This window comes from Ambystoma mexicanum, chromosome 1p (genome assembly GCF_040938575.1).
Source record: "Ambystoma mexicanum isolate Mex_15411 chromosome 1p, UKY_AmexF1_1, whole genome shotgun sequence".
Taxonomy (NCBI): Eukaryota; Metazoa; Chordata; class Amphibia; order Caudata; family Ambystomatidae; genus Ambystoma; species Ambystoma mexicanum.
This window is the reverse complement of record NC_090921.1, coordinates 664341158-664367775: the sequence shown is the minus strand read 5'-3', so window position 1 is coordinate 664367775 and position 26618 is coordinate 664341158. Positions and strand designations below refer to the sequence as shown.

The 26618-nt window shown below is 48.8% G+C and overlaps 1 protein-coding gene across 1 annotated transcript in view; it reads right to left on the bottom strand.

The window, feature by feature from the left end:
- ADAMTSL4 (ADAMTS like 4) overlaps nt 1-26618 on the bottom strand; it is a 549072-nt gene that overhangs the window by 27997 nt on the left and 494457 nt on the right. Inside the window, exons 13-17 of the mRNA XM_069649732.1 lie at nt 23708-23912; nt 20769-20942; nt 17310-17483; nt 13983-14162; nt 2961-3105 (exon numbers count right to left, since the gene is read on the bottom strand). Of these exons, the coding sequence (XP_069505833.1) occupies nt 2961-3105; nt 13983-14162; nt 17310-17483; nt 20769-20942; nt 23708-23912 (878 nt within the window). The remainder of the gene's footprint in view (nt 1-2960; nt 3106-13982; nt 14163-17309; nt 17484-20768; nt 20943-23707; nt 23913-26618) is intronic.

Sequence of the window (26618 nt, the reverse complement as noted above, 5' to 3'; positions counted from 1 at the left end):
TAATAAGTTTGGATGCCTGTATACCAAGGGTCATATCACAGAAACGTTGCCATGGCGCAAGTTACATTTTACATGCATTAGGGGGAAAACCGACCTGGTACAAAACATATGCATTTTTGGAGCAGGGCAGAAATTGACGTAGTGCTAATATACAATTGTATTAGCACTAGGGTAAACATTGCCCCGGTTACAAATGCAATGCAATAAAGTGTTTTTTTTTTGCAAAAGGTCAATATCTGCCCTAGTTCTAATATGTTGCAAAATTGCAGTTGCACTGGTGCAAAGTTTCTTCGAGCTAGTGCCCAGGAATGAAAAGGGGAGCCGGTTTACAATGTATTCTTAGGCCAACACAAAAACCCACATGCACAGGAATGCCTAGGCGACCAAAACTAAAAACGGTGAGAACAACAAATTAATCCAAAAGCAAAGTCTGTCAGAAAGTGCCCCTTTTGGCCAGTTCGTCAATGGGAGGAGTCACACAATCAGGAAGGCGCAATATGAGGGTGGTTATAGTTAAAAGGCTGTAAGGAGGTGGAATGTGCTCTTTCAGACAGTCAGTAACTTTGAATGGAGATTTGTTGTATTTTGTTTAAATACATGCTACATGCCATATTTATATTGTAGAATGTCATTATACATTGTGTACATTGTATAATATCATTTTAGACTTGGAACCACAACACTCAATCGAAGAAACTTTCAACAAACCAATAAAAGACGCCAACGCCAACCTCAATGGATCCCTCAGTGACCCATGCCCACCGGTCATCTTCAGAAAATTCCTCAACCACAGAACGCCAGCCTCATACTTCTCACTACTAATGAACCTATCCCTAAACACGGGAATAGGACCTACATCTTTCAAATCCGCATGCATCAAGCCTATCCCAAAAAGCAAAGCAGGAAATGCAGAAGACTCTACCAAATACAGACCAATATCCAATCGATCTTATACAGTGAAAATCCTGAGGAACCACATCTACAAAGAACTACTCAAACATGTAGAAAACAATGGAATACTCAACCAATCCCAAGTCGGCTTCAGACGCATGAGTGGAACTATATCCGCACTTCTCTCCATATTGATGAGGTAATAATCAACGCAGCACCCAATCAGCCCTCGTGCTACTAGACGTATTCAACACAATCAGGAACACAACACTAATAAAGAGACTGGAGGAATGCGGCATAAAAAACTTTGCACTACAATGGCTTAAATCTTTCCTCACCAACCGAATAGAAAGTACACAGTTATCGCCATTTGCATGTAACAGTCAATAGATCACTGGAGGCGTACAATAAGGATCAAGCCTCTCCACACTCCTATTCAACATCTACATGTCCCCCCCTCTATTGAAACTCATTCAAACTCATGGACTGACCTCCTACAATTATGCAAATGATGCCAAACTCATCTTCAAGATAACCTCCGTCCAAGACCCAAACACCAGCATCAACAAATTCTTCACTGACATACACACGTGGATGACAAACAACAATCTCAAGCTAAACCCGGTCAAAACAGAAATAATGATCTCCCCTTCAGAAGACATTGCAACACAGACATTGCTGATCTGGCCACTGTGCATGGGAACCCAACCAGAGACACAGCCAGTGATTCTTTTTAAAACGCGGTCCTAATGGACAACAGACTTTCTTTAGAAGCACAGGTCAACAAAATAGCAAAATAAATGCTTTTTCCTCCTGTGACTGATAAGAGGGATACTCCCCTACCTGAACTGCCCACACATAACTGTCACAATCATCTCCTTGGTACTATCGAGACTAGACTACGCAAACAGCCTCTACCTTGGAATGCCAGAACCTCTTACAAAAAAACAACACATCCAAAATACTGCAACAAGACTACTCCTGAGACTAAATGGAAGAGACCACATCACACCAGCCCTGAGAAGTCTACACGGGCTAACAGTAAAAAAAACACATTAACTTTAAAGCCCTCTGCATCGGCTACAAATCAGTACACTGAGAAGGAGCCAAATTTCTCCAAGCTAAAATCAACTGCTACTAACCAGGAAGAAACCTAAGATCAAGCAACAATGTCCAAATAGAAACAAAGCACTACGAGAAAAAAGAATTCGGAGAAACCACATTCTCCTATTTGGTAGCCATTCTATGTAGCTGGCCCCAAAGGCAATAATAAAGACAGAACACCACCTAACTTTCACAAAACAACTGAAAATCTGGCTATTAAACTCACCAAGAAAGTCTAAAAACATGTGCCTCCACAAATCATACTCTGAGACCAAAGCAAACATGGGACAATACGGATCGAAGAACCAACAATAAACAACCACACACCCAGAGCTGAACAGAAACCAACTAACCACCCCCTCCTCCTTTCCACACCCACATACCGCTCACATACTAAACACACCCAAAAGGGCCAGCAAAACTACACACAAAAACACACAAATCACACCGACCGCAAACCACACCACAATACCGAACAGTTGCAAACAACAAATAACCCAGACACTGGACGCTACCCCTCCGAACACAACAAGCCCAGTGCACACAACGAGTGCACATGCAGAAATCTAACCCTCACAGGGACCAGTTTCTGCTGGTTCTGCAAGCATTAAACAGAAGAGCACAACGTCTATCCAATCCCTCTTCCCTCATTAACCAACCCCACCCACTTCTCTTACAGAGCCATGTGAGTGCCCAGAGACTATGCAAATGGCAGTAGTGCATGGTATAAATCATCATAACAAAAGATGTTGATATATATCAGATATTTCATATACATGAATGGTGTATTCAGCATGGAGGCTTAGTTTGCTCGTTCTGCCCAATCCCTACTGAGTGATTCACTGTTCTAGGCAGGGTCACACATATTTCTCTGCCCGATCATTCACCTATGCATAGCTCTGCCCCCTTAGCATAGCACTCATTCTCAGTATGTCAGACGTGCATGTGCACTGCGTCATACATACCCAGCTGCAGGGCGCACATTTGGGTGTTACATGTGCGCTTTTCCATGGGTTTGTCTTCGGGGTCACAGTTGCGGCTAAAGGTCCTGTTTTCTGTGAGACACCGGACCTCCCTGACCTGGAGGCCTCCGAGACACGACCTGGAGCACTGGAGACAAAACATGCCAGACGTTAGAGAGCGCGTGTACACCAGGAATCCAATGTTACATGTAGTCTGGCAGCGGGGCAACTCAGGAACTGGGGAGAAATAGGATATGTATTTCTGGGCACAGGTGCAAGGTTTACAAAAGTGTTGATGGGGCCCAGATGAAATGGTCAATGCTGGAATTAATGTCATGGAAGCTACTGTGGATGAGTGGTCGAAGTGAGCGGAAACGGTCGGGAGGATGTTCCACTACTTTTTTACTGCTAACAGCTCCACTGCCTTTTGCAACCACTTGCAGCATTGTGGTACTGTTCTTTGTGAAGTTAAAGCACACTTCTCCATTTTACCACCGGATATCAGTTACAGCTAAACGGAAATCGGTTTCAACTCAATTGGTTGTCAACCAGCATGACTGCAACCCTTGAAAAATGTGTTGCACGTTGCTCCCTTCCTTCCTACTCTATCCCCGGCCAGAGTCAAGGTTCCACAATTTTTTGGGTACATTTGTTTGTTTGTTTGTTTATTTTATTTATATCGCGCACCTGACCCGGAGGTAATTGGGCGCTGTCGGGTAGTACAGATTACAAGGCATAGTATAGACAGTTATGTACATGAATACAGTTTGAGATCTATCACTACTGTGGATGCACGTGCAGAGCCCTGATCATGGATGTATAATTATTATAATGTAATAATCTCCCCCCCAGGGCCTCCAGCCTTGCACATCCTCTGGGCTACCAGCTCAAGCGAGGCTGACTGGGCACTGCAGGTTGCCTCGTGCATGCCTCCGCAGCGCCTCAATCAGCAACAGCACATTTGTTATTTGCGGGTCTTGCAACCCCCAGGCGAGAGGCATAGACAGGGTGGGGCCTGAGCGGGCAAGGCCCACCCAAAATCTGTAAATGCCCCCATAGAGCGTTATGTGGGCATTTAACAGTGCTTTATGGGAATTTACATCGCTATGTGGGCATTTACAGATGCTAATGTCCCTGTGCTAGGCCCATCTGCATTAGCTTCAGGCCCCACTTGTTAGACAATCCTGGTTGCGCCTCTGTCCCAGGCCTATGCAATGTGCCCCTCGCTGACTCTGGGAGCAGTACATGGCAAGCGTCAGTGGGAACCATACCCTGGGGCCAGGACATGGCAGGAATCAGATGTCATGGCTCGCGTAGGGCAGGGCATCATGGCCGTCAGTGGGAATATAAACCTTGGGGGCGGGACATGTCCGGATTCCCAGTGTACAAAGCTTGGGAACAAGACTGGTTTCGATTTTGACTCAAGAGGGGGGCCCGGGAAACAGAGATGCAACCTGAGTGGTGCTGGTGGGAAAACAATTGCCATTAGTGAGATGGACTAAATACCCCTCTTAGGAACAACACAATTCTGTAAGCATGTAGAGAAAGTTTAATTTATGAAAATGGAATGGTACTTACGCTTTCGGGTATATTTCTTCAAACAAAAGCCATTAACTATGTGTGATGTAGTAACTAATCTTGGACAGAGTTTTATAAAGAGTCTCCTTCACTTACTGCACCAGAAAGGTGTTTTTTACCTGTTGACATTTCATAAACTGATAAGTTAAATTGTATTTTTTGTAAATTACAAGTGCTAGGTTGGATTTATATTAATGGCAATCACACACTAGTTCTGTGCTTTTCTATATCTTCCCTAGAAATACGAAGAACATATGTGAACTTTTAGTAAAGGTGAGGTCACTGGCCAATATTCTCATTACCATGAGTGCGTGGGATGCGCCGCCACTGCCCTGATGCATGACCCACCACCATGGACCACATTGTACCATACTGTCATGTGACACTTTTGCTGAGGCTGCAGAAAAGCTCTGCGTCTACTGCCCATGTTGGACTATAAGAGAGCACAGCTGAACCCTCTTGCCTACAGAACCTTCACCCACTTTCCAATGCTTGATGGTCCTGGTGTTGAAGGCTGCTACTTCATACATGTATTATTCCATAGACCAAATAATGGACACGCCCAATAGGGAATGAGTAAGGAGATGGATTGCAATTAAAACAAAATGTATAAAGTAACTTGTGCACACAGAGAACTCTGCTGCCCGGAGAGCGCTCTTCCAACAATTACAAGGGCAGCAAATTATAACACAAAAAGACGCCACTAATGACATGTGGCGATAGGCACACAATTCTATGATGCAATTGGAGGAATAAACTGATACAGGGTGATTGTGTTAGAATGGCTGCTGCTCGGGTGTCAGTCTGGTGGCACGTGGGTCAGCTGGGCTCATCTCCATGGTGAAGGTCAGTTAGATGGCACACTGCGTTCCCTGGCTGACTAATCTAAAACAATTGGACTTCATGACACAAGACAAATAGCAACCATAACATGTTTGGCATTATTGTGGGTTGCTCCCAAGCAAATATATCGGCATTCCGACCCTTGCACTTGGGTGTCCATAAAATGCAGTGCCCCCTGAACCAAGTAGCTGCCCTGTAGGTTTGTGATCTACCTGATTCCCCATGACATTGGTGGACATGTGTTTAGGCTTGAGGAGAATATATTGGCACTTGGGATTAGGGCTCTGGTGGGTGTTCCATCATGTCACTAAAAGGGGGTCAGATTCGTATCTGTATGAAAGGGTTGGGGGACATGGGCTCAGTGGACGGTGGCCTGGTGGGGAGGGGGTCAAGGGAGCACAGGCAGTTTAGTGGAGATGACTGGGCACATGGGTGGGGGCCTGCTCCGGTGACACACAGGGCACTAAGCTCATCTGGAAAAGAAAGGACACTGAGTATTTGCAACAATACATGCCTGGACCTATGTGAGAACAGGGCTTGTGCGGAGCTGGCAGGGAGGTGGAGGGGGCCAGGGCTGTTTGTGCAAGGCACTGAGCATGGGAGAGGCAGCATTTAGAGATCATTTTCGGGCCTAGTAAAAGATGGCTTTCAGTGTCACACAAAATGGAGCCTCCTTGTTCTGCCAAAGGGCTGGTTATTTGTTTGCTTGTTTTTCTAGTATTTAGCATTGAGCATCCAAAGAAACAGTGGGGACGTCTCCCCCCTTTGGCACACACAGGATAGGGTGACCAGACATCCGGGTTTTCCCAGGACAGTCCGGGGAAATCACCCACTGTCCAGGGGCCCTGGGAGTTTTTTCATTTTTGAAACCCCATCCGGGGTTTGCATGTTTGGGGGGCTACATTAATTAAAACCGTAATTATTTTTCACAACACTTTCAGAATTTTGAAGTTGGAGGTTTGGCTCAAACCCCCAACCTCGCAGGTACAAGGCAGAACACTTACTGACTGTGCCACAGAGACTGCCTTGGAAATTATTGCACAGCAAGCCATGTAATATTAATTAGAGCTAACGCTCGTTTTGAGGTAACATGCCACGATTCACAGAAAAAACTGCAAAATGAGATTATATACAGTTTATAGAAAGGAGAAGTGCTGGAAATATGGTTGGGCGGTGGTTGTGGGGGTGTGTTGGGGGAGGGGCGGTAATTGGTGGGCTGCTATGGGGTAGTCCCTCTTTTATGTTGTTGTCCGTCCCGGTTTTTTGTTTTGAAAATCTGGTCACCCTAACACAGGATCCATTTCGTGCAGGAATGACGAGGGGGGTGGGATAGACCACCTCTCCCCAAACAGTGTTCCCAGGAGAGAAAGTGTGTTACTGTAAATTGGTCCAAAAGTCTCATGTGCCAGTAGCTCCTCCATCACAGCTGCTAAGGAAGCCTTCAAGGAGGGTTTTTTGCTTAGCTGCAGTTCGGGAAATGCACAGATGTTGTTAGATTGTGAAACAAATCCAATTTGAATACGTTTAGTGCCAGGGTCTGCAACCTACAGTTCGCCAGATATTTTGGACAGCGACTCCCATTGATGTTGCTGGCTAGAGCTGATAGAAGTTGTTATCCAAAACATCTGGAGAACCAAAAGGTTTCAGATCCCCGGTCTAGTGTCTTTAGTTTGATTTTATACGGTCAGGAGGGGAAATTGCCTTGACATTAGTGGCCAAATGATCCCCTTTGGCTGTGCCATGTCTGCGCTGTGTGTCCTGCAATAGCTTTAGAGACGGGGGAGTCAAATATTCAGTAACAGACAAGAGTAAATTGTGTCACTTCCAGGAAAGATGGATCACGGTTGTTACAAGGCATGAACAGTCTGTGCGGTTGCCCGGTGCCCTGCGCTGACGGAGGCCCTGCAGACAGCAGCTGACACAGCCTTGAGAAGGTTGCTTGTCACGTGACCAGGCCCTGCCATTCAGTTGCACCACCCACCCCCAGTTTTCGCCACATACAAGCCTCTACTTAAGGACCGTCGGCCAGCTCCATACGGACATCATTGAGTAAGCTGCTGATCACTTGACCAGGCTTGGCCACTCAGTTGCTCCGCCCACCTCCAGTTTTCATGCCTTCCAAGCTACTACTTAAGGATTCAGTCACTCGGCCCACCTATTTAAACAGTTCTCCTTAGGCGTCCTTATTGCTGGTATCCTTAGCAAAAGACGTGCAAAGACAAGGACCTCACCTATTTGTGCCTGTTCGGGCCTGATAGAGCCAAGGACCTGGTCCGCTACCTTGCATATAACCTACAAACTAATCGCTACTACTGCTACTCACTAAAATACATCACATTGTGTCTACTCCCTCCACAGCCCATCTCCACTCTCACTAGGTTTTGAATGGCTTAGTGCTGTGGGCAGCCCCGGCAAGCTACCCTAGCAAACTTCATCAATATTGCCCTTGCCCCATCTAACACCCACGGACCACATGCAGACGCCCTATCGTCTTAATCAATGCTCGCTCAGCAGTCACAGATGCTGCAGAGGTTGCTGACCTCATCTCGTACAACAACCTTGATGCCCTGTTCATCACTGAAACATGGTTTATTCCATCCTCCCCACATGTTTTTGACGTCCTCTTTCCCCAAGGCTACTGCATCCAACATGCTGACCGGCCAGGAAAAGCTGAAGGCGGAGTGGCAATCATTCACAGGAGCGATTGGCCGTGCTCAATTATCCCCTCTGCCAGAACAAGCTAATTTTAATAACTCGCCGGCCAGTTTTCTCTATCACACGAGGAATCCATCACCTTCCACCTCATCTACAGACCACCTCACAGGAGTGACTCTTTCATTGCAGACATCTCCAACTTACTCTTCTCCGCCAAATTAGCACATTCAAATAATGTCTTTCTCTGTGATTTTAACATCCCAAGTCAACCACTGACAACCATGCTTGAAGCACGCTTTTTGCACTGACCGCTTCCATGGACTTTAAGCAAATTGTGCTCTCCCCCACACACAACAAAGGCAACACCCTAGACTTAGTCTTTACATCACCCCCCTGCATCACCTGTGCAGACCCTATCCCACTTGACTGGTCTGAACATGCTGCCATTCCATTATCAGTCACCCACTCGACTACAGCTCACAAAGGTCAGGGTAAACACCCTCTCACTCAACACCGCTCATTCACAACCTTCCCGGTCAGTGAGCTAGAAGCAAACTTTGCAGACTTCCCCACCACATGGAAGGCCGAGGGCCTTCTGGAATTATTCAACAACTCTGCTATGAAATTGGTGGACACTCATGCCCTCCTAAAATCCAGCCAGGCTAAAACCACGCTATCCTCTCCGTGGTACACCCCCGAGCTAGATGCCAACAAACGCTCAGAGCCCTAGAGAAATGGTGGCACAGAAACCATAACTCGGGAGACCTCACCAACCTCAAATCTCTGCGCACAAACCGTACGATTACGATTACCGAGGCTAAAGCTGCTTACTACTCCACCCCTATTACAGCAGCTTCTAACAGAAGCAAAGCCCTCTTTGAAGTATTAAAGCATTGTACCAAACCCTTACTCGAGGTACCAGAGCATTAGCATCCCCTGCACCCTGGCACCCACACTGCCCCTCTGGATCAAATTATCTCTTCTCATTCCCCTGAGTTTCTCCTAAAAATGATTGCCTCCCTCAAACCTACTTCTTACTCTGAGAATATCATTCCGGCCTCCGTCATTAATCAATTGGCAGGCCCAGCACTCAATGCGCTCCTCAGCATCATCAATGCCTCCCTCGCAGAAGGGTCATTCCCGGACACCCTCAAGACTGGTCTCATATGACCTCTTCTGAAAAAGACCAACCCTAGATCCAGATGGCCTGGCGAACTACAACACATTATCAACCTCCCGTTTATTGGCAAAATCATGGAAAAAATAGTTGTTGCACAACTACTCGCTAGAATCGAACAACTCCACCTCCTTAATGACTATCAGTCAGGGTCCCGCCCAAAGTGTTACCGAGGCAGCCACCATCCAGGTGGTGGATGATGCTCTCCAAATCATGGATAAGGGCAACTCATGCCTCTACGTCCTCCTTGACCTCTCAGATGCATTTGACACTGTCAACCACTGCATCCTTCTCTCCCTCCTTGCCGACAGGATGGGATTCTCTGCACTGTCCTGCATTGGTTTACATCCTACCTCTCAGGCAGACACCAGGCTGTCCAGAAGAATTGGTTGCGTTCTAATTGACCCCAAGGCTCCATCCTCTCACCAATCCTTTTTAACCTTTACATGGTTCCTCTGGGCAATCTCCTCAAAGATCCCAATATAGCCATCCACCAATACTCAGATGATACTCAGTTGAACATGAGGGTATATAGCATGCAGGACATTATTTGTCTCTGCGATTATCTAGCCATCATCCAGTCCTAGATGTTGACCGCCTACCTCAAACTAACTCCATCCAACACTGAATTCGTCCTCATTGATCCGCCCACAAAAAAACAACTTGTCCAAAAATATCTCAATGATATGCGCCTAGAAGGATTTGATCCACAACTCTCAGACTCAGCAAAATCCTTAGGCTTCACCATTGACAGCAATCTGTCCTTCCATAAACAACACACAGCCAAGAAGCCCCGAATCGCCTGTCTCAGAATCTATACTCTTCGAGAATTCAAGCCCTTCAACCCCCACAGGACTTCTGGACTGTAGTGCAGGCTCTTGTGGTCTCGCACATCGATGGGGGGCATGCTCTCCTGACAGGGCTCCCAGCTGCTCACTTGGATCCCCTAAAAGCAGTCCACCACGCTGCAGCACGTCTTATTACAGGAGCATGGGAATTTGACTGAATTGCCCCATCCTACACAAACTACATTGGCTTGCACTCCAAGCCAGGATAATTTTCAAGACTGCATGTACCATCTACAAAGCAGTCACGAGTAGCACACAAGCGTACCTGGCAGCTAAACTCCACATATCTAGTGGCACACCCTCCTCATGCAGCAAATCGACCAACCGGTTTGAAACACAACTCGCCCGCAAAGAGAGGACCCGCAAACAATCCTTCCCTTGTCATGCCCCCAACCTCTGGAACCCGATCGCAGTGTTGGCTTGAAATGCCCCGACAATTCTCCAATTTCGCAAATCTCTTAAAACATGTCTCTTTCAACAACACCTGACCAAGGACTAATTGCAATGGATGCACATACCGGTGCACAGACCTCACAGGCCTGCACTAATGTTAAACGATGCCAGCCCAAATGGCGGCTATCCGCATTCTGTACAGCGCTCCACTGCTCTCGAGCTATGTCCGCTCTATAAACAATAAAATAAAATAACAAAAGATACTAACTGCCGCCCTCTGGTGGGGGTGCCTCCCAATGTGAGCTCCATTTTCCTCCCCTGCCCCTACACAGCCATACCCACTTTCCCTCGCACCCCTAGTGATGTCCTGCAGAAAACCTATCTGCTCCTACATCCCACATGGTCCCACAAACTCATCTCTGCGGGCCCCATTGGGCCCCCACAAATACCTAACACTTTGAAATTGGCAGCGCTTTAAAATGAGAAGCACTTTATCAGTGATTGTTTCCACAAGACCCTAATACTTGTTCAGTTTTGGTGGAAAAATGTGATGCGTTTTTCTTATGTAAGCTCACACAAAGTCACATTTAAATCGCCAAATCTGTACCTATTTTTAAGATAATAAAATGTTGTCCCCCAGCCGTCTCCCTTATTTTTATGTGTGTTTATTTGACACCAGAAATCACGAGTACCTTCAGAGAAGTTATTGCAGTATTTTTGTTTTGGGTCTTTAAATGTTGAAATTATAGTGTTAAAAATCAGACGCCACTTTTTCGCCACGCACCGCTTTGCATTCTGGTACTTTTCTTTATTCAAGAAGAGGAAACAAGCTACAATCGTACTTTTTTAAACCGCACTCCAAGCATGAGGTCTGCAGGTCCCAGTAAACAAAGTAGCAAACTCGAATTCAATTAACAGAAAAACGAGTTTAATAGATGGTTAAAAATAGTAGGCAAAGAACACACAGCAAACAAAATAGAACGCCAGGGCAGTGTCCTTAACGACGCGTTTCGCGCTTCTCCGAGCGCTTGATCACGTTAGGGAGACATGAAAACAATGAGAGTAGATATTAACAATGGGTCCTTCTTCCATGTTGCCTACCAGCACAAGCTAACAGTTTGGCGCAATAACATGGCGGCCATTTTAGAGTGTAGCAGAAGACTGCATTAACCATAAAAAGAACAGGTTAAAAATAGCAGTAAAATCAATAGCACATTAAAATTCAGCACCAAACATGTAGAAATATAATATATAAATATTTGTCAAAATGGTACATTATTTGTGTAGTTATGAATTCGTCTCTGTAAAACAGAGTATGGCTGAAAGCCAAACCACTCATATTTCTAGAGCTGTGAAGAAATGTGGTTAAATCCATACACTGCAGAGAGGTCTCAAATCACTCAACTAAAGGTTGTGATCCCGGGCAAATCATTTTATTTCTCTAGGACTAAAGTGTCAAAATTATTAGGCCCTAGAAGTGATAATCTTAAAAGTGTATACTATAAGAAAAGGCCACAGTTATGCCATTGCACTATACATAATACTAGTCATATTATCATGCAGATACTGTACATCACAAAGAGCATATGCATTTTGATTTACTCATTAGAAACGGCTTAAAATGTAACTGCCCATGAGCCCCTCGAGTATCAAAGACCTATGTCACCCCATGTGACATCATTTTCCTTGATGTCATGATGATGTCATTACATGTGCAGATTAGGGGGGCCCGGCATGGCCTCTGCCACACAGGACCTCACAAATCAGGCAAAGGCAGAGCAAGAATTGAAGAAGGAGCTTTTTTGAGTTTCCGTCCATTTCAACTGAGCCTAGCTGAGAAATGCTTAAAAAGTTTAACCATTTTGCATTCAACCACTAGGTGGCAGGATAATGCAAATAACGCACCAAGCGTACGGCTTCGTGCTGAAAAGGAGTAAACTTCCTATGACCAATGCTGAACTGGATGGCCTCTAGAGACTGGGCTTGGCGCATGCGACAGGTGGTGTGCTAGCCTAAGTTCTAGTTAAACCGCTCATTTCTCTCGTGCTTGGATTTATCCCTTTCCCTCGTTTCCCTCCGCTGCCGCCTTCCCTTCCTCATGTGCCGAGTTTAGTCCCACACACTCTGCTTTCGGCTGGCTGCTGTCTTTGGTGCATACAGTGCTGTATGTGGGATTCGAGATCGAGGAGAGAGCCTCTGCAAAGGGGGCCAGAGTGTGCTGGGTGTGGTCTAAACAGTGGCTTCACCAGGAATCAAATTTAGGAGGGGCACAGAGGGGGCCAAAGACAAAAGTTGGGGGGGCACAAACACAAGTGGGGGGGGGGAGGCGGGTTGGTGCAGCTATGAAAGGTAATGTGTAACGTCACAAGCACTCCTGCAGAGAGGCTTTTGCGCACACCAACTACCCACAGCCCACTGTACCTCCCCTCCCATCAGAATGCAAGCACAAAACAATTCAGTGACTAATGGCCCATCATTAGCACTTTCATGGACTACATTCTGATGGGAGGGGCTGCAAGCTGCTAGATCACTGCTCCCTTTGAGACAAAAGGAGTATTGCAGTGTGATAAGCAGGCATTTGCCTCAGTGAGTGTCACAAATAACACCAAGCAGATAGACATGGTTACTTCTCACCTTAGGTAGGAGGGCATAAGCAGGGGGCACAGGATTTCAGAGGGGGGCACTGGCCTCCCCAGACCCACCCTAGCAACGCCACTGGGTCTAAAGGAGTGCAGGCGGCTTAGGCAAGGCCCACCTGCCACAAGGAATACATTATGAGGTCCTGAAAACGTATTTTCTGCCACTCAGCATGTTCTTAGGTGATCATGTCTGCATACTCTAAATACATCAGTCTCTGGTTCTGTCCCTAAAAAAAATGTTGCCTGTAAATAAATCCCTTTCTTGGTCAGTTAATAAGCAATTCAATTGTGAGTAAATCATGTTCATTCTGTAAATAAATGACCCAGGCCCAGGGTGCTTCATAGATTTTCTGAAATGCTCGTTAAAGTTTAAGTGCCCCTGGTGACTGCTGTTTTTGTTCTGCCGTGCAGAGGCCGCAAGCCTGTCCGTGATAAACTGCAGCTATTAATCCCACACCTCCCTCGCTTTGTTAAGCATTTTGTCACAGTGTAAAGCCACAAGGATGGGCTGATAGTGTGCACATATTCTCTAGATACTCCAGTCTTCTCAAACGCAAGTCTCTGGCACTTTAAACAAATACTTAATGGCCAAAGACATACCTCTTTAAAGGTGTTACCTTATCGTGGACACAATGTACTCAGCTATTGGTTCTCGGGCAGAGATTATGCCCGAGGAATGATGTAGTTGAAGTTTAGGTTATTCACCCTTAATGATAAGCCCAGGGACATCACCCAATGGAGTTGGCATTTGGAAACATCTCCATTATAATGTAGACAGCTCGTGGAGGAGGAGGTGGGAGCACTTCTGTGGAGTCTAAGCTCTGATCCCCATGCCCTTGTCCCCTGTGGTGTGATCTTCAGCCTTCCACTGAGGGGCAGGCAGGATACTCACAGCGCTCCAGGGCGTGGTGTACCACCGGGCCCCGCAGGCGCCCGGGTTGCACGGCTGCAGGGAAGATGGCTTCTCCACGGAGCCGCACTCAGACGGGTCGGTCACGTTGAACTCGGACCCCAGCTTACTCACGCAGATGACGTCGCGCCTTTGGGTGCCGCCATCACACTCTGCTGAACACTAAGGGAGGAAAGGAGAAAAGAAGATTAGATGAGGGAGGGAGCATGAAAGATGGAGAAAGAAATGGAAAGTGGATGGGGGAGGGCGGAATAGCGAAAGAGTGCTGAGGGAGAGCAGATGAGGGAGAAAGGGCGTGTTGTATATCGTTACTCCAGATTGTCATGCTTCCACTGTGTGTACCGAAGTCAAATGTTACGTTGCTGTGAGTTAGTCCCATGTTCTGTGATGATACCACAGGCACATGGTTAATTAACTATTGGTGTTAATTAATTAATACCAGTGTTAAGGCAAATGTTCTGCTTCGGTACCTCTGTCACATGGTCTTTGCCGGCACCACAGTTACATGTTCACTGCCAGTTCCTCGGTCACAGTCTCTGCAAGTATCTCGGTTACATGGGCTGTGGAAGTACCTCAGTCAAGCTGTACAATGGTAACTTGGGCCTAGGGGTGTTGCTAGGTCTGGAAAAGATCCGGGGCTACGCTAATGTCGGAACTGTTGGGACTAGGGGCTAGCCAGCCTTTTGGCTGTAGCACCTGAGATTAAATCCGAGGCTACAACCAAAAGACCAGGGGCTATAGCCCCCTTAGCCCCCCCTAGCAATGCCTCTGCTTGGGCCCGTGCTCCCGCCGCTACAACACTCTGGGTGACCCCAGAAAAACAAAGTGATGGCTGAAAGGTTTAGAATTAATCTGAACCCCTGGCTTGACTCTGGGCAACCCTCCAGGCCTTCATTCTTTGCCCGCAATGAAATTACAGAAAGTGGAAAGGCCATATGCAAATCAGGTGTGGTTACACACCAAAAGGGGCAGTGCAGCTGGAACTGCTAGGTCACATCCCTTCTGCATGAGACCACAAGCAACCGCAGACATGTTTCGGCCTCGTGTGTTGTCATCAGAGTGAGATGTAGGCTGGGTCTCTATACCCTTTCCCCTTTCTATGATGGCTTTGCAGGTGGAGACCAAGGGTCAGGAGGGTTGCCCGGAGCCGATCCAGAGATCGAGAGTAATTCTAAGCCTTCCAGCCGTCACCCTCCAGAGGTCGAGAGTAATTCTAAACCTTCCAGCCATCACCCTCCAGAGGTCGAGAGTAATTCTAAGCCTTCCAGCCGTCACAGTCCAGAGGTCGAGAGTAATTCTAAACCTTCCAGCCATCACCCTCCAGAGATGGAGAGTAATTCTTAACCTTCCAGCCATCACCCTCCAGAGGTCGAGAGTAATTCTAAACCTTCCAGCCGTCACCCTCCAGAGGTTGAGAGTAATTCTAAACCTTCCAGCCGTCACCCTCCAGAGGTTGAGAGTAATTCTAAACCTTCCAGCTGTCACCCTCCAGAGGTCGAGAGTAATTCTAAACCTTCCAGCCATCCAGAGATGGAGAGTAATTCTTAACCTTGCAGCCATCACCCTCAAGAGGTCGAGAGTAATTCTAAACCCTCCAGCCGTCACTCTCCAGATCGAGAGTAATTCTAAACCTTCCAGCCATCACCCTCCAGAGATGGAGAGTAATTCTTAACCTTCCAGCCGTCACCCTCCAGAGGTCGAGGGGAATTCTAAACCTTCCAGCCATCCCCCTCCAGAAATGGAGAGTAATTATTAACCTTCCAGCCATCACCCTCCAGAGGTCGAGAGTAATTCTAAACCCTCCAGCCGTCACCCTCCAGAGGTCGAGAGTAATTCTAAACCTTCCACCCATCACCCTCCAGAGATGGAGAGTAATTCTTAACCTTCCAGCCGTCACCCTCCAGAGGTCGAGAGGAATTCTAAACCTTCCAGCCATCCCCCTCCAGAGATGGAGAGTAATTATTAACCTTCCAGCCATCACCCTCCAGAGGTTGAGTGGAATTCTAAACCTTCCAGCCATCACCCTCCAGAGGTCGAGAGTAATTCTAAACCTTCCAGCCATCACCCTCCAGAGGTCGAGAGTAATTCTAAACCTTCCAGCCATCACCCTCCAGAGGTCGAGGGGAATTCTAAACCTTCCAGCCATCCACCTCCAGAGATGGAGAGTAATTATTAACCTTCCAGCCATCACCCTCCAGAGGTCGAGGGGAATTCTAAACCTTCCAGCCATCACCCTCCAGAGGTCGAGAGTAATTCTAAACCTTCCAGCCATCCCCCTCCAGAGATGGAGAGTAATTATTAACCTTCCAGCCATCACCCTCCAGAGGTCGAGGGGAATTCTAAACCTTCCAGCCATTACCCTCCAGAGGTCGAGAGTAATTCTAAACCTTCCAGCCATCACCCTCCAGAGGTCGAGGGGAATTCTAAACCTTCCAGCCATTACCCTCCAGAGGTCGAGGGGAATTCTAAACCTTCCAGCCATCACCCTCCAGAGGTCGAGAGTAATACTAAACCTTCCAGCCATCACCCTCCAGAGGTCGAGGGGAATTCTAAACCTTCCAGCCATCACCCTCCAGAGGTCGAGGGGAATTCTAAACCTTCCAGCCATCACCCTCCAGAGGTCGAGAGTAATTCTAAACCTTCCAGCCATCACCTCCTTTGTTTCGCTGATGCTAGGTCGCTCTTAAACAGTACACAGCTTTTTTTTGTTCACGAGTGAGAGTACACTGCTCGTTATTGTCATTGCTATTAGCACCTGTTGTTTTTATTAACAAAATAAACCTTAACAGGAACAATAACAATCCATATGCGTAGAAATCCATAAAAGAATACAATTAAAGTCTGCATTAAATTCATTTTTCAATACATAGTATAAAATTGTCAATATCACCTCGCATTAGTCATTCCTCCCTAATACAAAAATGATCTCGTGTAGCCATCACTTTAAAACTACTTAAACGTGCCCTGCATGCATGAAATAGCAGGTGATGCATTGTAACCTAATTAAACATGTATATAATGCAACCAGCGGCGCCATCAAGGTTTTACCAAACAATTGTTCCCACAAAGTCTCCCAGCAATATTATTACTATTGCCAAAACATGTACATGTGAAGTACACAGCACTTTGCAGTGTCCTTGCACTGTACAAAGTGTGCAGCCCAATTACCATAACCCCAAGGATTCAGTTCTCAATTAATGAACCTCCAAACAGTGGAAGGCGGGGTATTACTGGACTGTATCCTGCGACTTGCTGGCTGTTATTCCACCAGCAATGTGTGCACGCACCATCCACTCCGCTATCGCTCACCGTGCTCCAGGGGCCAGTGTACCACAGCATCACCCGCGTGCAGGGTCCACCGTTGCACGCCCTCATTTCCGCTGGCTTGGATCCCGTGCAGACCTGGTCGGACTCCCCGGCAGCCTCGCTAGACAGGCACACCACGGAACGCCTCTGGATCCCCGGGCCGCACTCCGCAGAGCACTGCAATAGACAAGGGAGGAAGGCCACAGGTGAGACACTCAAGACTACTCTAGAGGAGCACCTGGAATCCTGCACCCCCTCGCTTGCGGATCCCACAATGAAGAAACAATGGTTTCCCAGTAACACTCGTTGTTCATGGTTCAATCTGACAGGCATGCATTTCATGCTATCTACCAGCAGGAGGCAGGAGAGGAAGGCATCCCAATGGAGTGGCTCACGGCCACCAGGCTATTGATTTAGGAATGTGCACAGCACTGAGCCTTCTTCATTTATAAGACCTCGAATTTCTATTTTGCTGAAGATGTAGTTCATTCTTTTAGAAAAATAAAGAGAGGGAGCGCTCCCCTAAACAGCAATGACTCGGCCGGGCTCTACGGGCAACCATGGACTGATTATTGCAGTCAAAACGTTCTGAAAAATGGCAGCTATGGTTTTAAGTGGCATCTTTGGGAACGTGAGTCCTAATTTGCGCTTAACCCTAGTGTGGCCCTCCCTCCATACATACACGATGCAGGGCACAGAAGTGCAGCATCCCCTCCTATCAAGGCTCATGCCAACACCTGGCCAGGTAAGGAGGTCCACGTTGCCACTTTCGGCTTGGACCGTCAACCACGCTATGCCTAAATGCCTCTAGGTCAGGGTTCTGCAACCTTCGGCTCTCCAGACAGTTTGGACTACAACTCCCATCAGCCCTCGCCAGCATAGTCAACTGAGAGGGATCTTAAGAGTCTTCGTTTAAAACCTCTGTAAAGTCACTGGTTCCAGAACTCCTCCACTAGGTGTTTCAGGCAGGGAAGCCTATTCGTAGCTTTCGCCCTGTAGCAGACCACATGGGAACCAAGCCATCCCAGCAATCAGTTAAGAGTCCACTTATAGCCATACTTCAAACTCCATTAATGAAAACGATAACACCGGAACACATCGAAAGTGATTCGATATTTTTTTTAAAGGCATTAAACACCCTCCCCAACAAGTTGCATTTTTGGTTGTGGTGTGTGATGTAATTATAAAAATGTGGCCAGTGTGGTATCCAAAGGAGAAGGTGTTCCCCCTGCAGAGCCCACAAAAGGCAAATGACCCGCTCTTGCGGGGATGCTGGGCTGGGCGTGCCGGGGGGGCGGCCTCAGGGCATGGGAGGGGTTAGTGGCTGTCGAAGATCAGGAGACGCCAAGTGGAACTGGTTACCCAGTATGGGGGCCAGGCAGGATTCGCGGGCGCGGGCCCGGCGGGGGAGTGCAGTGGAGCGAAATGCCCCATAAAAGGGTCAGCAAGAGTGCAAAGGAGCACAGTTCTCTGCCTTACACTGGGGGATTTGGTGTTGCTGTGTTCCTGCCATCCGGGCCCACACCATCTCCTCTGCCAGCACCATAGTGCTTTTCCATCCCACCCACCCTGAATTTCAGAGTTTGGGGGGGAGGAGGGGAAAGGGGGGACGTAGGTGGATGAGGAGCAGGTGGACATTAAACTGCCCTTCCCGGGGACTCTGGAGATGGAATGGTGGAAAGGGGAGGGCGCCGTACACCCCCTGCAGAATTGATGGACAGCTGCTGGGGGTCTGGGTGGGGTAGGGGTGTGTGGGCACGGTCAGGGGGTAATTTGGGTAACACAGGGTTTGCCTCCTGGGATCACCCCCCACCACACAGAGAAGGGCATGGTGGGGAGGGGAAAGGGCCTCACCACCATACACCGCCCTTAAAGGCACAGGGCGTGGTCCACCTGCACCACCGGTCAGTGTTAGGAGATTTATTGCGGGGTGTATGCTTTTTAAATCGCATTTCTGGTTATGATGTGCGATGTAATAATAAAAATGTGATCAGTGTGGCATCCAAAAGAGAACGTGTCAAGTGTATTACTCATGCCCCCGCGTATCCCCCTGCAGAGCCCATACTAGCGAACCCCAAACGTTCCCCCAAAGAGAGCCCCTTTCTCTCCTGCATATCGACTGCCAGATCACCATGAGGCCCAACACTGGCCAACTTCACCAAGGACGGGGGCATGATGCCAATTGCCCAGACACTCAATATAGTGCTTAGAAGCTGCTGCCCGGGTTGTCTCCAATTGACCGCACTATGTCTGTCCCCATGAACCCCTGTTTCTATGACATTGGCTTCCTCTACAAATCAAGGCGAGTCTCTTGACCAACAACACCCTCTGAGAAGGACAGGGAAGTTTGGCAGACTCTCAGGGTCAGGCACACGACAGCTGAAGAAATCCTTCTCGACCCCAAGTCTGGTGTTGCAAACAACTCGAAAGAAAGGGAGGAAGGCTACCCCGGCAGGGTTACACCTTCTCCCCCCCCACTTTCAATGAAGGAAAAACCATGTTTCCTCATGGTTACAAGTAGCCGTCGCATGTCAAGGCACAGAGCCCTTTCTAGCACAGGGCAACAGGGCATTCATGGTGGGGACCCCACCTGGGTGTATCGGCTGACCCATGGGGTACCCTTTGTGAGCACTAACCTATCGGGGAGTCCCACTCACTCAGACCCAAGGAATTGAGGGGATACCTCAGAAAGACCTAACAAGTCATTGTTGAACAATGGACTAACACATTGGCACCTCAGCCTAGCTATCCATTCCTCACGACCCTCAAAAAGCAACCAGTCTTTTTGGTTACCTTACCTTGCTCTTCCCTCCCTAAATGTGTGTGTCAGTGGGGTCTGTTGGATGGCGTAGTTCTCCCATAGAAAATATGTAATATGCTCTGTTTCTCTATCACCTCTGAGACCTGCCTTAACCTCAGCACCTCTAACATTACCAGGAAACTGTCAATGGAGGCATCTGCTGCATGCTGGCCCTGCTTGCCAAGGCATGCCAATTGCTGAGATGTCAGTGAGATGCAATTCGACACATCTGCCCTCTCTTGCCTTGCCCATGCACACAGGTGAGCCCATGGCAAAGGCAGCGAGTCATCAAGGTGGAAATGGAGACCCTACAAAAAGGCCACACCTCATCAGAAGGACCATGTGCCGTTACTCCTGTTTCTAGTCCTTTGTAGCCTCTACCAAGAATGTAAAATGGGCTGGGCGGATTGCTCAGGGGCCACGCGCTGGTCTTGGAAGCAAGACAACGCAGAGCAACACAGGTTCGAATCCAGGTTGTGTGCTTAGAGACTGGTCTCCGGCATTTAGCGTGTTAAAAAATATTACATAAAATGGAGGAAAGGCAGAGACCACATATATATTCTTACATTTGTTTGTCTTGACAATCCATGGCAATGAACAGTTATGGCATTTGCCCACCACCATCCCCCCCAACCTTGTTAAACATCATCCCATCAGATTACCGTGCGACTCCAGTCGTCGTGGAACCAACTTCGGACGCAGGGCCCCATGTCACAGGCCTCGCTGGTCTTGGGGCGGAGGCGGGTGCTACAATCTCCCTCGCCCAGGAGGTCACCGTGGTTACTGATGCACCGCACATACCTGGTCCGCTGCCCCAGCCCACACATCACAGAGCACTGAGGATCAGAGAGGAGACAGGGGTTCAGTTCCATCATCATCATGGCCATCCTTGGCATCGTCAACATCATCAATCACCAGTCCTTCCTCTACAGTTCCACTATCGCCATTATCAGTCACCATGAACCTCTGCATGGGTCATCTTCTGCCTAGTGCCACCCCTATGCTAAACATGTGGCTACTCCTGCAGGACCACCATACCCTACAGCCAGTGCTCTATTGCCTGCTGTCCAGCTAAGTCACACCAGCTGCGCTCACGAGCACCACTCAAGGCACCCTACCCTATGTGTCCCTCCTTCCTGCAACAATGGGTGCTTAACAAAGATGCAGTGCTTTCCCAGGCAGTTTCTCTGTGGATCTCCATACCTCATCCCCTACTGCACCAGGGGGTTCTATCTCCTGGATCACCATGATCCCTGGGGTTCTACGTCCCAGATCACCATGCTCCCTGGGGTTCTACCTCCTGCATCACCATGCTTCAGGGGGTTTTACCTCCTGCATCACCATGCTCCAGGGGGTTCTACCTCCTGGATCACCATGCTCCCTGGGGTTCTACCTCCTGGATCACCATGCTCCCTGGGGTTCTACCTCCTGGATCACCATGTTCCCGGGGGTTCTACCTTTCAGATCACCATGCTCCCAGGGGATCTAACTCCTGGATCACCGTGCCCCTTGGAGTTCTACCTCCTGGATCACCATGCTCCTGGGGTTCTACCTCCCAGATAACCATGCTCCCTGTGGTTCTAACTTCCGGATCACCATGCTCCCTGGGGTTCTACCTCCTGGATCACCATGCTCCCTGGGGTTCTACCTCCTGGATCACCATGCTCCCAGGGGTTCTACCTCCTGGATCACCATGCTCCATGGGGTTCTAAATCCCAGATCACTGTGCTCTCTGGGGTTCTACCTCCTGGATCACTGTGCTCCCTGGGGTACTACCTTCTGGGTCACCATGCTCCCTGGGGTTCTACCTCCCACTATGGCCTATTCAGGAAGTGCAGTCCTGCGATAGATATAGAAAATGATGTCAAAGGGCACCCATCATCCCCCTTATCCTCCGCTCTTGATTCCCTCGCCCATCTTCGTTCTCATCTCCCCTTATCCATCTTACCTCTCATCCCTCTCATTTAATCCCTCCCTCACCCACGTTCCCCTTCACCCCCTCATTTAATCCCTCCCTCACCCACGTTCCCCTTCACCCCCCTCATTTAATCCCTCCCTCACCCATGTTCCCCTTCACCCCATCATGTAATCCCTCCCTTGTCCATCTTCCCACTTGTCCTCCCTTCATTTATTCTCTCCCTCACCCATCTTCTATATCCTCCTCCCCTCCTTTAGTCCCTCCATCGCCCACCTTCCCTATCATCCTCCCCTCCACTCCATCATTCCCTCCCTCACCCATTTCCCTTCTCATTCTCCCCATGTGTATTCCTTCCCTCGCCATACATTTGAGCCCCTCTCCTCCTTTGCTTCGTTACTTCCATTATCCAGTAAGCATCCATGCCCTGTACATAGGACCACAAGACCCCCAGGGAGGGTGGGGAGGAATGCGTGCACTACACATCCCCCGGCTGTGCCATTATCCACATCTCTCTATGAACTCTCCAACGCAACTTGCCAGGTTTTCTTTTTCCTCTGTCCTTCATTCTCTGGGGTGTTTTACTCCTCCTTCCTCTCTGATATTCACTTTCTCATTTCCAACCCACCCGTCCCGCCCGTGCGGTCTCCCGGTCCCGAGCTGTCAGCCCCACTGTTTGCTTCTTGAGCTGTGGGCATGGCTGGAGGCTGTGTAACTAAAGATGTGTGTGCCCCTTTGCTCGCCCTCCAGTCTTCCCACACAAGCCTCAGGCCACATTTAAGAATTGCCATTTGCATGCACCCAAGACAGGTCCAGAACATGGTCAACGCTCCTGCTCTGCGACACTCCCTCATCACTTCTACCCCAATTCTGGGCCCCATTGGCTCCAGGCAAATATACTTCTTCTGGTATATTATGGAGGGCATTTTGGCAAGGTTGATATAGACTGATTTGATCCCAGAGACACTGAGCAACAAACCCGCTACCACCCTTTCCTACTGCCTGGGTACAACAAACTCACGCATACACTGAAGGAAAGGGAAAAACTATATAGGTCATTTGGCAAACCTTTGCCCTTTTCTCAGTGCTCATCTGTCACCCCGGTGTCCCTGTCCGAATTCTTAGCTGCACATTATGCCCTGTTGGGAGCATCCAAAGCAAACCATTGCGGAGGTCCAGTTGGTACTCTTCAGCCCCCCTCAACCTAGTGTGCCTCGCTCCTTCCTCTCCCAGGCACCTGCTCCCGGTTGAACCCTGTGCCCAGTTGGTTCCGGACCAGCTCGTTACTGAATTCCAGTTATGTCTCTCTCCTCCCCCGCTGCTGTCTGCTTCTCTCGACCCATAGTTTCCCTGCCACCTACTCTAGGCAGTAGCCACTGTTGGTTCCCTTGCTGAGGTCCGGCTGATGATCCACCTGACCTCGGGCGCCCACCCTCTGATCGCCTTGGACCCAGCTCTATGCTGTGCATGGTGCCCAGTATGCCCGGTTCTAGGGTGCACCATGTTCCCTGTTGTCCCCGGCTATTGGGTGATCCCGCTAACCCATAACCACAGTCCATCTGGGGTCCCTTGCCTTTTTTCACTGGTGCTCTTCATGTACCCCACTTCACTTGTCTTACCCGGCCGCCCCAGCTCTTGGTCGTGACATGCGCCCCCAATGGCCCTTGCCAAGGCTAGTTCCCTTACCGAGGTCCAGTTGGTGCTGATCTCCCAGTGGCTGCAGACACGGAGCTGGCAGGACTGAGTGACGTTGGGTTTCTCCAGCTGACTGCAACGCTGCGGGTGCACCATGGTGGTGCGGTTGGCATACATCTGACGGCACAGGACTTGGCGGTGCTGCATACCCGGGCCACAGGATTTGCTGCACGCGGACCAATCGCCCACGTCCCAACTATCACCAAAAAAAATAAGAGTCAGTAAACACATTTTAAGGCCTCAAGTAATTCATGTACTGTGACCAGTTGGCCGTAGAACCACATCTCGATATGTGTGTGACCAGTATCGTGGTGCAGGTGACATTGCTATATTCTGAACTAGATCGGTCACGTGTGTTTATACAGAAGCCATGTCACTGCAGTATTCTTGTACAGCATTTCTTTGAGCTGCAAAATGCAGGCGGAGTCCGCCTTTTCCAATCAACCAAACCACCTACCCTCTCCCCAACCCATATTGCCTCAACCAAACATCCCCCTTGCATTTTGTGGCAAATATTCAGGGGGAAAAGAAATCTGTGGTGAGGTTTGTGATAAAAAGACTGGATATTCCCTGGACCATCGAGCGCAACCCCCCCCTCCCCGGCCCACCCCTGTTGTGCAGGAAGCATCATACTTTACACTAGAGCCCCAGGGAGTATCACCTCCATTGACCATTGGGTGCCGGCCCTACAGCATCTTTATGTGCAATGACTTCTGTGGTGCAGGACCAATCGCTATGCTTTAGTACTAGGCCCCATTGCATTGCTGTGTCTGACCCGGGAGCCATCACCATACCAATGCACTAGGGCCTCCCTGATCATTGTGTCCCTACACCCTGCAGTGATCCAAGAAGCCTGGCATGGATATAGGTTGTCCAACTCCAGGCCTCCCTGGCTGGATCCACGCTGGGTTTTCAGGATACCCCTCATTAATATTCATGAGATAAATTTGCATACAATGATTCTAAATGTATGCACATTTTTCCTCGTGAATATTAATGAGGGATATCCTGAAAATTTGGCAGGGCCATGGCCCTAGAGGCCTGGAGTTGGACAACCTATACCCATGCCAGGGTTCTTGGATCACTGCAAAGTCGGTGCACAGTCAATTCTGCAGAACAAGATGCGCTTTGCAATGACTTTGCACTGCAAAAATACACTTTGCACCGTTGCATGAATCAGGGTTTATGTCGGCAGTGCACAGTCACTTTTCAGCAGTGCAAAGTCACATTAAACCGTGCAAATAATTCCACGAATCAAGCCCTATGTGTTCCATAAGGGCTGCATAAGCTTGAGTCACTATCACAGATGTGTCATATATAATAGTGTGTGTTCGTTATGTTCCCAAAATGCTCCCTGATTCCATTAAAAGCAGCAAAAAGCAGCAGGTAAACATCACTGCTGCTACTTGCCCACTTCCCCTTCTAATGGGTTCACTCTTGGGTGATTTCAGGGCCAGCTGAAGATGTCCCCCGAGGCAGCCGAGTGGTGCATGGATTATAAAGGAGGCGCTTCCAAATGCAAACTCCAATGGGCGATTTCTCTGGATATATCCTCATGGGGGCACTGCATGAGCCCCACCATGAACTTCACTGCTCCCCAAACCTACCCCCTACCCCACACTAAAGAGCTGAACGCAGGGCAAACGTGTCAGGGATAAGTTGACGCCTGGAGCTTTGTCTTAAGAAAAGCTATTCAGCACACTGGGCCTGGCTCATTTATTTACAGAATGAAGTGAATTTACTCACTGACTGAAATGCTTATATCCCCAGTGAGAAAGGTGTTCATTTACAGACAGGGGTATATTTAGAAACGGACCCAGAGGGACTTTTATTTACAGTGAGCAGACAAGACCACCAGAGACAGCGCTGAGTGACATGAAACACATGTTGCCTTTTGATGGACTGTTTGTCTGGGGCAGTTGGCCCTTGCCCAAGTCACCTGCCCCTTCTTTGGACCATGCTCAGCATGATTTAGACACGCACCCTTTCCAGGCACCCCTCTCTCTTAAATCATCTGTCCTGCATGCTTCTGACTGAGCCCTTTCTAGGACCATGGCTCCCTCTAAGCAGACCCGTTTCTTGGCCCAGGCGGAGCGGGCGATGGCCCGGGGCGCAGAGATAAATTGCTCAGGTGGTGGGTGCAGGAATGGGCCCACCCAGAAAGCTGCCTCTGAGCTTGCTGGAGAAAAGATTGCCTTTGGACCCGCATTGGCCACGGAGCCATGAAGGTCTAGGTGCAAGGTGGATAAGCAAGGGAGACAGGCACGGTAACTTCGGCGTCTGGTAGGCGCTTGCAGTGAGGGCTGAACAAAAGGACTGTTGCCACCTTTTTGCCAGCACAAGTGACACTGGACCCTGCAGGGCCCTGCAGACCCCATCCGTCGGGCATCAAAGCGATGGCTCCGGGACAAGCTAATGGCAGATGTTCTCTCAAGAAGGGATAGTGGGGTTAGCAGTGCAGCGATGCCGGCCGGTCAGGGGCTGACCCTCAAGATCTAACACCTAGGGGCCAAACCGGCCTGGCATTGGGTGTTTCTGGGGAAATGTACGGCAGTGGCCTGCCTTAATGGACAGGAGTTATTCAGCTGTGCCGCTGACGGGGGGCAAGCTGAACAGGACTGGCACTTTTCTTGCCCGCCCCTCTCTCCCATAATGCAAGTGAGCAGCTCAAATGCAAATGACCAATATCCAATAGAAGAGGGGGACAGTGGCGAGGCAAACGGCTGGCAAACCTAGCTAACGCGGTGCGAAACCTAGCTAACACGGTGCGAAACCTAGCTAACACGGTGCGAAACCTAGCTAACACGGTGCGAGGCTCAAGGACAAAAGAAGGCAACACGTTTAAAACTAATTTCACCATCAATAGAAATGAGAAGAATAACGAAGCACTGTTGTGTGAAGG